This window comes from Molothrus aeneus, chromosome 2 (assembly GCF_037042795.1).
Source record: "Molothrus aeneus isolate 106 chromosome 2, BPBGC_Maene_1.0, whole genome shotgun sequence".
Lineage (NCBI taxonomy): Eukaryota > Metazoa > Chordata > Aves > Passeriformes > Icteridae > Molothrus > Molothrus aeneus.
Window position 1 is genome coordinate 87310196 of NC_089647.1, and position 12799 is coordinate 87322994.

A 12799-nucleotide genomic window follows, 5' to 3' on the forward strand; every position below is an offset into this window, starting at 1 on the left:
TCTTGTGGTATGCTGTTTTCATATTCTGGAGTGAAAGGGAAGGGCCAAAAGTGATATGTGTCTGCCAAGCCAGATGTTCTGGTTCCACAGTTCAGCCTCCATAAACTAGGGATGGAGACACCTTTCTGCTCACTGAGGATGGACCAAAGCTCCCCAGGTCTGGAGTGAGAAAAATAGCAGTTAATTCTTCAGATAATGTTGAGTATTTTGATTATATAATCTGTCTTGTAATAAACTTCCTTGTAGATTTCAAAATATTTTCCTTCTGCCCTCTTCTTCTGATTTCTTGTGGAAAAAAATGCATGGGCTCTTCCTTGTCCTGGTGACGTGCACAGTAGGTGCATCTGCTTTCAGACTCCAGCAAGTCAAGAACACAGGTAAGTGTACATTTGTCTTTTTCCTTCTGTTTTCCTCACCATTCTTTTAAATGTTCCTCTCTGACAGTAATGCAAAAATATCTCTGATTTGTATAGAAAACTGCCCAGATCACACCGTGTTTTTCAAACACTACTATGAACTTCATGGAGAACCTGTGGTTCTGAAATGCCCTTCCCCCAGATACAAACATTTGGATTTCTCTGCCTTGACCACTAATATCACATGGTATAAAAATGGTTCAAACACCATGATATCAGGAAGAGATGAAGATTCAAGAATCTGGGCAAAAGGAAATGCACTCTGGTTTTTACCAGTGATGCTAGAAGACTCAGGAGTATATATCTGCACAAGAAGGTAGGTATTTAAAAGATAATCTAGTTCACTAAAAAATGGCTATGTCTTCTAACCTTGATTGTAAACTCCAGCTATATTCAGAGCATTTCTGGATAATTTCCTTGCTGACCTTATTAGAGAGAAAAAATATGGGAAGTCAGGACCCTTAGAGTGCATTGTGTGTCTCCTATAGTTACCAGTACTGAAATCTGGAAAAATGGTGACACAGGCTTGCCACTTTGACTACAATCTCATAGGAGAACATTGTATAGAGAGTTTTTCCTAATTCGCTCTGAGCCAGTCAGTGCTATGACAAGTGGGACATGCTGCAGGCAGTGGGTTTGCTGAGCACAAATACCTTTGTTGCACCGCAGATTGCCTTATGAAGCGTATATAAGGCATTGTAGCTCTGCAGTGGCTTTCCTCTTCCCACTTCCATATTTCTGGTCTTCACTTTTTTTCCGAGTCATGTTTTAAGCCAGAATTTGATTGACTTGATATTGTTGCAAGAATTTTCATGAGACCCAGTGTGTATTTACTAGGCTAGTACCAGACTTGTGGTATTGCAGTGAGTTGAGACTTTAGCCATGGCTCTTTTCAGCCCTATTGGTAATTTTTTTTCTGAGTGTTTTCAATCTGACAGCACACTGTACTATGTCAAAAGAGGTGCCAGGGTCTGGATTTGTTGAGGACCAAGGAAGGCAAAAAATCCCATCACCCTTAGAGCCTGAACTTCTGCAGATGTTCCAGGTCCCTGTCTCCTGCCATCTCCTGCTGCCAGCCAGCCTCTCAGTAAACCTCTGGCACTTGGCTCTGGGGTTTATACTGGAGAACATATCTCTACATTCCTGGAGCTGCTTGTGGATAGCATGGTCTCCTTGCTTGCACAGCACACCTTGTGAGGAATGCAAGTCAGCAGTAGAAGAGATGGACAAGTTGAGAAATCATGTTCAGCATGTTGGGTTGGCCTTTTCCCATGTCTCAGCAGCAATTTCAGTTGTGGAGCAGAAGAGAAGACACTGATAGTGAAGCCCAAACAGCAAAAGGTTGCAAATACTGTTCTAGAACAGAGTAGTTGCCTGAGATGTTCAAGAGTGCTTTTAAATCCCCTTTTGGACTATTCTGCCTCACTTTGTCAATATATAGCATCATAGCAGTGTTCCTGAGAGATCTAGCAAAATGCTGTGAAGTTTGTTTGAAAAAGACATGTAAGACCCAAATAGGTAAATTCATTGCTAAGATTATTACAGGATTAATAAAGCGCAAGCAAGTTACATTTCCTTCACAAATTAGCCTGCAGGGAAGCCAGCAGATCTTTTTATATTTGAAGGTAGCAGCAAACTATCACAGATCTCTGCTTCTGTGTTCTGTGGAGCAAATATTTTGGATTTGGGCATCCGGCCTGTATGTGACAGATGGCCACAGTGCCCTGGCAACAGTGTCAGTCTGTCTGCTTGCAGCCCACAGCTGCTCTCCTGGAGGTGGCAGCCCAGCCTCCCTGGCTTCACTGGCCCCTTCCAGGATCATGCACTGCCCTGAGTAAAGGCATCTCTGAAGCAGGCTTCCAGAGGTTGTAAAGGGTGGAATTTAAGCATTTGTCTCTCCCAGAGTGGTCTTCCTTAGGACTGGAAGTGATTGTCACTTGGGGCCAGAAAGAAAAGTTGAATATTGCAAAACTTTCAAAGCCAGAACCCCTTATTTGCTACAGAAAATTATAGGTACTTGCAGAAATGTCTATGGTTGTGCAATAGTAACTGCAGATGTATCATAGTACATGCTTTAAGCTTTTTATTTAATCATTAGGGTTTTCACAGTCAAAACCTCTTCCAAGGAAATGGGGGAGGGTTCATGACACACCTGCTACTGTTCAGGTTAACATGTTCCTCCTCCTCACACAGTTAAAATCATGCTGCAGCCTAAAGGTGCACAAGAAACTTGTACTAAAAAGAAAAGACTGAAGGTCTGAGGCAGATATGTGTCAGCAACACGTTTTGATTGTGCCAAAAGAACAGTACCAGTGATTTTCCAACATCCAGCCTGGTGTGATCTCAGTCTTGGCCTCTGTTAAGGAGGGAAATGGAGTCAGGAGGAAACCAAGGGTGTCATTTGAGTTCTCCTGGGGGCTCACCTCTCCCTGCTTTGTCACCAGGAACAACTCCTACTGTGCTGAGGTCTCAATCCACCTCACAGTTGTGGAGAAAACAGCTGCTTGGGAGATTGCCTATCCCCAGGTCCTCTTCACTTTCACCGCTGGAAAGATTGTTTGTCCTGATCTGTGGGATTTTACACCAAATAGGACAAGCCTGGAGCTCAAGTGGTACAAGGTAGAACATTTACTTCCTCTTTGTGCATAGCCTCATCCCAGCTTGGCACATAAATATTCACTTAAGGTTTCTCCTGAATATCATGTTGCTTAAGTCACTAGCATAGTGTAATATACTGGGAATTTTGGGGCAGATGTATACATTTTAAGAAAAGTTTTCTGGGGCACACTCAGCACAGGGTGAAATGTATCACATGTTTCCTGCTCTCACAAGCAGTGCAACTGTTTATAAGGCTAGATTATTTACCCAACTCCAGGGTTTGCCACCTCATATCAGGCCCTTCTCTTTGGCACTGTGCATCTTTTCATGGCCCCTCTAGTGAATCCCATAAAGTAGGACCTACCAGGGATACTGCCTCCGTGTTCAGGTGGGGTAGTTTTCAAGAATCAACTGGAATACACCATTTGGAAATAGTGGATGAATTACATAATGCCTGGAGCGTTCTCTTGCCTAACTGCCCAGTTTGCTGCTTTTCAAGTAGGCAAGCCTGGTTTTGCCACTAAGACCAAATACAACATCCTTGGCTGTTCAGTTTCACACTGGAGAGCAGGGGATTCTTCTTGCATTTCCATAATACCTCAGTTTAGCTTTTATTTACACTCCCACTGTGATCACACGCTCTGCCTTGTGCAGCTGTAGCCTTACCATAGGATGCAAAATACAGGCTGGCTTGCAGTGCCTAGGTTATGATCTGTACTAAAGCAGCAAAATGTTGCTGCTCAGGAGTCCCTTCAGAAGTGGAATATAACCCACTTAATCTAAGTGAGAGGCTGCCCTCCTCAATATGGATTTTGTTACAAATGTAAGAAAGAGCTACCCTGCCTTCATGAGGGAGAACATAATTTCTCCTAGCAGGTCTCCAGACTGTGTATGAACAGAGCCTTAGGGATACAGAGCAGGAATTTCTAATAATTTATGGGGTAAGTAACAGTTATGTGAAATCCTGCATGATTACAAGTATTTGTCTTCAAAGAATGCCTTAGAATATTACTCTTCTGTGGTCATGTATGGGAAGTATGGATACATACACATGGATACGTATGGATAACATTGTGAAAAACTCCATGGGTACTAAAATTTTGTGTGATTGCTCTAAGATGACTCAAGGATGGGCCTATTATATGTTTTCCATCTTAAAATGTGCACTATGGAAGAACTATGCACACACATTATAGATAGATTAAAATAGCAATTCTTCACACTTCACACATATAGTGCCACAAGACATTTTAGAGATGGATACACATTAAAAGAACTTGTGCTTTGGTGGGAAAGCAGAACCGCTCAGATTTCACAGCGATAAGTGAACTTCTAATAACAGAGAGACAGAGGTAATTTGTCTCTCTCAATAGATAATTAGGGTGTAGCTATCTGAGTCATAACACCAGTTACTGTCCTTTCTCCAGGATGCTCAGCCTTTGGAAGAGGACAATGAAAGATTCATCATTCTGAATGGCTCAGCGTCTCTGATCATGACATCTGTGCTACCAACAGATGCAGGGTATTACACCTGCAAGATGTCATTTCCATTTGAAGGTGTGGAGTATGAAATCACCAGGACAATTCAACTGGAGGCTGTTGGTAAGAATAGTATCAGATGATCCAAGGGATGGATTTCCTCTCCTACAAGGAAAGGCTGAGAGAATTGGGTTTATTCAGCCTGGAAAAGAGAAGACTTCCATGTGAATTGTGGCCTACCAATACCTGAAAGGGACTTGTAAGAAAAATGGGGATAGACTTCTTAGAAGAGCATGAGGTGACAGGACAAGGACAAATGGCTCCAAACTGAAAGGGCAGGTTGAGATTAGCTATTAGGAGGAAGTTTTTACTGTGAGGGTAGTGGAGCACTCGCACAGGTTGCCCAGAGAAGTTGTGGATGCCCCCATCCCTGCTCTCTGGAAGTGTTCAAGGCCAGGTTGGATGGGGATTTCAGCAACCTGGTCTTGAGGAAAGTGTCCATGCCCATGGCAGGAGGGTTGGAACTAGTGGTCCTAGGAAATTTTAGGAAAGGTTTTAGGGACATTTAAGGTTCCTTCCAACCTAAAAGATTCTGTGGCTCTATGATTCAATGATGGCCATATGAAACCATTACAACACATAAGAAAACCTCTTCTTTGCTAATGAAACTCTTGAGAGGAGCTCATGCTCAGCCTTTCAGCCGTGCCAAGGGAGTGCTTGTCCTGGCCCTGAAGGGGCTCCCACAGCCCTCCCGGCAGGGTGGGGATCTCTCCTGCAAGTGCCCGTGTTTGTTAAACGGAATAATTGATGTCTTGGGGGCAGGAGGGGCCGTGTCACTGCCGAGGCCTTCGGGGGAGCTCAGAGATCAGCCATTTGGCGGCGTCCCAGCGCGGGGACAGGCCGCTGTGCCACAGCGAGGGGACAGGCCGTGTGTCACAGACGAGGACAGGCCGCTGTGCCACAGCGCGGGGACGGCGGCGGGGCCCGGCGCGCTGCTGTGCAGAGCGGCCGGCAGGGGGCGCCCCTGCCGCGCAGGCCTCACGCCGTCCCCGAGGCGCTGGGGGACCCTGCCCGGCCCGGCAGCCGCGGGGCTCCAGCTCGGAGCGGCAATATCGCTGCTTGCCAGCGTCTTTAGCAATAAATCCTTTCCTAGGAGACGACAGATATTGGCTGAAGTGGCATGTTTCTGGTTCTGGGGCCATGCCCGCATTTTCTCTTGTCTTAGCACTGACTCTGTTCTCTTTTTCTGCCAAGAACAAGAGAAGAGAATTACCCCGATAATTGTGTATCCAGCCCAAAAGACAACATCAGCTGCTCTTGGTAAGACCCAACATCATATTTGGAAACGTTTAGTCAGAGAAAAACGAGAGCAGGCCCTCTTATGGTGTAATTTGTTGGCATAAATTGCTGTAGGTTTTTGATTTCAATTATATTAGCTGAGGGTTGGTTCTAGAGTATTCTTTGCTTTTTAACATCTACAACCAGGTGCTGTCTTCTGGGTATATAGCTATACTTCTGTAAAATATAGATACGCATCGGTCTGAAATCTCTTTATCCTTGAGTTACAGTAATTATAGCAATTAAAAATTTCAGAACTTCTGCAAAATCACTTTATCCCTGGAGGTCCAACCTTCAGCTGAATGTCCTCACTCAGAGCATGTGTGAGTGAAGCTGTGCTGCTGTTTAATGCAGCTGCTCCAGAGGGGTAAATCACACAGCGCCCTTTCCACTGTGTCAGAAAGGGCAAGGCCACAGGGACACAGCCTTGCCTCTGGGGAATGTGTTTAGTGCCAGAGTTGGTAAGTGTTGCAATAGGGAAATTATTTGGTTAGCAGCAGAAAGGACTGCCGCACAGAAGGGTCTTGCTGCCAAGGAGCAGGGGATCAAAAGCAATCTGGAGATTAACTTCAGTTTTGAAAGTAGTGGTTCTTGACTTGTGTGAGATCTCCCCCTGGAGTTGTTGGCTTTCACCAAAAGAAAGAGTAGTTCTTCATATGTGTCTAAATTGTTTTTCAATCTTTTTCTTTTTTTTTTTTTTTTTGACAGGCTCCAAGATGACTCTCCCATGCAAAGTGTTTGTTGGGCTGGGCAGCCATTTCCAAACTGATGTGGAATGGCTGGCAAATGACAGCAGCGTTGATGTGGTTTATAAACAAAGCAGAGTTACAGAGGGGGAACGACAGTAAGTCTGGCTGAAAGTGCTTCCTTGTGCTTATTGTTCTAACCTGCAGTGCTACAGGGGTTCTCAGTGCAGCTGAATGCCAGGTAATGAAATGGGAAATGGACAGATCTGAAGTGAAGGTGAGAGCTGAGGGAAAAAAAGGCAGACAAGCAAAAAACCCCCAAGCCCAACCCAGTCAGTGAAATAAATGCTTTATCTCTGTTTTTTGTGACGTGGTATTTCGCAAATGAGGCAACTTTGAGACAAACCTTAAGCACATTTTCATGAGCAGCTGAGCTGTTGTGAGGGCTGACTGCAGTGGAAAGCAAGGAGACTTGATCCTTCCCAGGGCTTCTCTTAACCTCTCTCCTTACCCCATGCCAGCAAAGTGGCAACATTCTCTGCCTCACATTCATGAGGTTCTCAGAATACACTAAGACAACAGAAAATTACCTAGTGGTTTGATAGTTTTTGGTTTGTTTTTTTTTTTTTTCTTCCTAAATAGCACTATTTCCCCCCTAATCTTGTTCTTTTCCACATTAGTGAGTTAAACTGACTCACTCAGAACCCGCTGAGTGCTAGAACAGATGCTAGGGTAGCACTGAAGGGAATACTGGTGGGAGGGAGAAACAGGATGTTCCACATCCTCTTGCCCTGATTCATTGTGTCTCCCAGTCTTGAGGAGCTGTCTTTCAGCTGCCTCATAGCTACATACTTCAAGGCTTTTACCACTAGGAAAGGGAAGGATACCTGCTTTCTGTACCTGTGATGTGTTACCTGAGTAACTCACTACATCCAGGCACACCTCTAGTGGTTTTGTAAATGTGAACTGAACTTTCTGACTGAAATCTCTTCACTAAGGACCAAATCAGCTTGTTTTGTTTATTGTTTTATGTAGCTTAGAGTGTCCAAAAAGATCATTACCCTTGCCTAGTGGCTCTGCCTGTACTGGTGGACAGAGCCCAGAAGGTTCCTTGGATCTGGGATACCATTGCCTCTGCTGTTACTTGCTAAACTGGTCACACACCAGCTAGCTTCCTCCCAAAGGGTTTCTGGTTATTGATTAGGGTTTAGCATGGGCTAGGGGCCATTTCCAACAGAGTTTGGGGATGTGGCATCTGTATTTTGATGGACAAGAATGTTTAACTGTTATGGATGTGAGATGGTTTTGGCAGTTTGTGGCCACCAGTGCCAGATAACAGCCTGGCCATGCTGCAGCCAGAGGTAACATAGGAACTCAATTGTATGCCCAAGCCTTTAGGGGTTTTCCCATTCCCCACAGCATGACTGGGGATATTAATTTATAATCTTGTTTATATGGATAAGTGAAAATGCATTGAACTTGTGGCCAGGAACCATAAAAATGTGCTGCAGCTATAGTCTCTGCAGGCTTTAGAATAGAGCAGAACTTTCTTACTTGGACTTTAAAAATTATTTTTGTTATGCTTACCACTATCATTATTGCTGTTGTATATTATAATGCAATTGCACAAGGACACTGACAGTGACAGATGAGGTTCCTGCAGGACCCACGGTGTGTGAGATACCCCAGTTCTGTTGGAAGCCCTCATTATGGCAGCATGACAAAATAGCTCAAATGCCCCTGGGAAAACAAATTCCCTGCAGAACTCTCTGTCAAAGAGCTCCTGGAAGGAGCACCCAGGGAATTCCATTGCTGCTGTGCATTGCAGGCTTATAATGGACATCTGCTCTGGTAATGGCTAAAAGGTATCAAGGGGCAATGTTTGACTCCAGCTAAAAAACCACTTTCAAATAGTGGGACTCCTAAAATAATCATGTTGAAATTGGCTGGAAACTTCTTGGACAGTTTCTTGCATTGAGCTATTGGCTTTGAGCACATGATAGACAGGAATGATGGTTCAGTTTTCTCAGAGAACATTTACAGGGTTATGTTTTTCATATGTCCTTTGCTTATTGTAAGAATTAACCTTAGGTGGTCAGAGAGAAGGAACTAGGTCCTTGCCCAATGCTAATGTATCAAAGATACACAGAATTCCACTTGTCTTTTCCCCCTCCCCTTTCTTTATTTTTGCAAGACAAATCCAGTATTTTTTTCCCTCTAGACTCCAAAAGCTGCAAGATAGGTACTGTCCACTGGGACTCAAGTAGCACCACTGGGCTGAAGACAACAGGCATCCTTGAATGCTGAGAGGCTGGTTCAGAAATGAAGCAATATCCAATGCATTTTCTTGCAATGTGCTGTTAGAATGAACATATCAAATAGAGAAAAACCATCTTATTAAAATAATTAACACCTAATCTTTATTATTCTTCCAGAGAAATTGTAGAAAATGGTGAAAACTTCATTGAAGTACCACTGATTTTTGATTCTGTTGAAGAAGTGGACTTTTACACAGACTTTACCTGTCTGGCCCAGAACAGATATGGATACCAAGAACTGCCAACAAGGGTCAAGCAGGAAGGTAGTTATTTTTACTGCTGATTTTTGATAATTTTTATTATTATTCTAATGCTAAATTAGCATCTGATCTGTTTGTACTGTAAGAGCTAGTGTTGGGATAAGTTACTGCCTGTGGAAAATCTGGTTGCCTCTTTCACCTGTAGTCTTTGATACAGCCCATTCACAAAATGCACCTTCTGTAGGTCATTTACTGACATTTTATGCAGGGATAACGATCTGTCTGTGCTGGTATATCTCTTTATTGAATAAGACTCCAATTTAGATACACTTTGTGAAATAAGTGCTCCAGTGAGACTAGTGGCAAACTCTCTTTGCAGTAGAGCCAAATCTCCTCCAGTTCCTCAACAAGTAGGGAAGAAAAAAAGACAACAACAGAATGAATTATTAGAGTGTTACTTTTCCTCATGCACAGACTGCTGCCAAAACAACAAGAAGTGTAAATTATGATGGGTGTTGTTACTTTGGCTTCTAATAATGGGAAGAGAAGACCTAAACTCGGTGCAATTAATGTTGCAGTGTGATAAACCATTGGCCAAGAGCCAGCTGTACAAACAATGTGAAGCAATGCTAATTGTTTCTTTGCATGACATTGGTGAATCACCAAAGCTTGCTCACACTGTCTTAGAAAGGCACATGAACTCTTTCAGACTTCATTATCAGTTATGACTCACTCCAGCACCCTATGATGAGGGATTTGTACTCATTTTGCTGGATCATGGGCTGCCCTTGTCTTCCATGAGCTGCACCAGGAGGCAATATGCATTGGAATAATCCAGAATGGTCTGGACAGACACTTGCCTTGGAAATTAGCCAGATTTAGGAAGAAGTTCTGAGTCTTGGGTCGATTGTTACTAATTTATAAGCTGCTCTGTAGGAAAAAATTATTCACACAACTTGAGGGTGGACTAATTGTTGAGTATTCATGCTCCACAAGGTGCTTGGATTTCCTGCTTGGAATGTCTCTGCTTTAAATAAACCAAGATAGAAAGCACACAGCTGCTCCTGATCAGGGGTTCAGAAAATGGGGTGTATGCAAAAGATTGAACTTTAAATTCTCACTCTCTGTTGCTTTCCAATCCTTCCTCCTATCTTCATGAACACATTTCCCAGAGTGCTCAATCAATAGATCTCTTCCTTTCAAAGGTCATAAGCCCTGCTGGAAGGTTAACTTGCAGACATCCTTTCTACTGTCATTTCTCCTCTTCCAACTTGAGCTTAGGGAACTATGTTCCTGGGAGTTCATTGTTTTTTTTTCTGGTTTTCTAATATTTAATTTGTTTACTTTTCCAGCTGTTGGTCTGTCCTGGTACATTGCAATGATTCCTGTTGCTCTCGCCTGTTTGATCGTGGGAGGGATATGCATGCACAAGTGCTGGAAGAGTAGATCTGATAAAGGATATACAATACCAAAGGTTTAAAATCCACTTGGGTTCTCCAACTACCAACAGAACCAAAAAATCACCCTGGCTATCTTTACATCAGACACAGCGAGCATTTCAGACCTGATATACTTCATTTCCAACAGACCAATAATAACAGCTCTTTCCCACTTTTCCCAGTCTTCTGTGATCTGATGAAGTTAAGAATATAAGTTTGCATTTTTATGCTGCATAGATGCAGGAAATTTGTTCTATTTGTAACTAGGGTGCCATCTGTAGAATTTTGGAACACAAAATCATGTTGTGGATATGGGAAGGGTAGGGAGAGGGAGATGCTCTCACCCTTTGTAATTCCAACAGATGTACTGTTTTTTGTTTTTTGTTTTTTTTAAAGTAAAAGAAACCCCTAAAATCTAAAAAGGGAAGCTAAGGAAGCTTGCTACAGAAGGACTATTTGACACTAGAGGGAAAAAGCAATTTTTCTATGCAACCAGACTAAATTTACTTCACTTGAGTCTAAAAAGAGACATTTGTTTTCCCTTTTCAGAGCCAAATGCAGTTGTCATGGCAACTGTATATCTATGAACTTCTCCACAGAAAAACTAAATTTTTTCACCATTTGGACTACACATTGCTTAAATAGACTGTCAGAATATCCCTCCCCCAGAGATAACTCTATCTATATAAAAGATAACTGTACACAGAGGAATTCAGTTCTATTTTATCTACCACTATGTTGTAGCTAGAGATTCATAAGCAGCTGTAACATGTTGTCATCTTTGCCAAGGAAAGAATTGGAGGGACGTTTAAATGTTTTGGGAGTGATTTGGCTAATAAAAAGTTTTATTCCTGGAAGTGACTGGACAGATTGCCAGTAATAATGAACAGTCTCACACTTTTGTTCCTCCAGCCCTTTTGTGAGCAGTCTGGTGTAGCTTCAGATTGTGTCCTTTAAATTGCAGTATGCAAATTGGTTACAGAGGATGCAAAACACTGCCTGTTACATTAACCTAGCTGGATTCTAGTCTTGACATAAATCATAAGGGAGCAATAAATAATCAGTGACAATGTTGTACTTTGAAGGTCAGAATGAGTAAAATTATTTGGTTACTTCCTCTCATCCTCTTCAAAGAGATACCACTCATGACAGCTGAGAAATCGTTACATGATATATAATGTGCATTATCTTCATCTATATCGGAGGGAAGAGAACCTGCATTAAGGCCTAGATTAGTACAGATCCATAACTGCATCAACACCTCTCCCTCTACCAATACTAAAATAATACCAACATCTCTCACAGGCACCAAAGATAAAGCTTTTTGTTCATGTAAATCATCCCAGAGGATTTTCAAACTCTGTAGAAAAAAAAAAATCAGGAAAAACTTTGACTCCAAAAACCAAATTTTAACACACTAGAGAAGTGAATGGCTCACATCCATCTGGGACAGACCATGACCTTTTTCCTTTCCATCACTACTTCTAGTTGGCTCTAAATTTGGCCCAATAAATATCTGGAAGGATTTTGAAGAGTAGGATGTGGCTTGAGTTAAGAAATCTTCACTCTATTAGCAAGAACATTCATATGTAATGAGATTCTGACCAAAGCCTCCCTTTAAATACTCTAAATGCTTGTTGTGAAGATACAGGCACAGAGATTAGAGTTCTGACGCAGTCTAGGTCAAGGGCATCCAGAGAACACCACAGGACTCACTGCTTCCAAGTGTAGAATATGAAAGATGATAAGGACCACCAGTGTTTTATGGGCAGATGGGAAAAAGGTGGATGCAAGTGTGGAGAAGAGTAGGCTTTTCCTTTATGAAGTGACATTTGATTCTCTGACTACTAGTACAATATTCTGATGGCTTTCCTCAGAAGTAGATGTCTTCAGGTGAACTACACAATGTAAATATTTTACAAATAGATTTGAACAAGTGACCTACATAATGTAAATGCTTTACACTGCTTTGCGTCTTTATACACAAGGGCAGCATGTTTTATCTAGGTTTTGAAAATGTTATGTGGAAAACTGGTAAACAAATAAACCAAAATGCTGGTGTGTGAGTTGAATGGGAAGAGAGATGTGAGATATGAGATGTCTCTTTGAGGATGGCAGCTGAAAAGAAGTACAGTATTAGGGAACATCAAGGATTCAGAGCTCTGCACAACAAAGTTTCTCTTTGGAAAAATTATGGATGTAATGAGGACAAGGTCACCTCGTTCCTGGGACTGTGTGTGTTTATAGCATTTTCCAGAGAGCTAGTCTGTCTGCAACAACTTCAGAGGCACACCTACAGAGAGGAAAAAACTGGTGTACCGTGGT

General features: G+C 42.4%; 1 protein-coding gene across 1 annotated transcript; it reads left to right on the forward strand.

The window, feature by feature from the left end:
- The first annotated feature begins 268 nt into the window (after positions 1 to 268).
- IL1R2 (interleukin 1 receptor type 2) lies at positions 269 to 12516 on the forward strand. The gene is made up of 8 exons (XM_066545253.1): positions 269 to 377; positions 474 to 732; positions 2861 to 3035; positions 4442 to 4616; positions 5748 to 5813; positions 6540 to 6675; positions 8953 to 9098; positions 10388 to 12516. The coding sequence occupies exons 1-8, from the start codon at positions 299 to 301 to the stop codon at positions 10513 to 10515; spliced, it is 1164 nt and encodes a 387-aa protein (XP_066401350.1). The 5' UTR covers positions 269 to 298; the 3' UTR covers positions 10516 to 12516.
- The last annotated feature ends 283 nt before the right edge of the window (positions 12517 to 12799 follow it).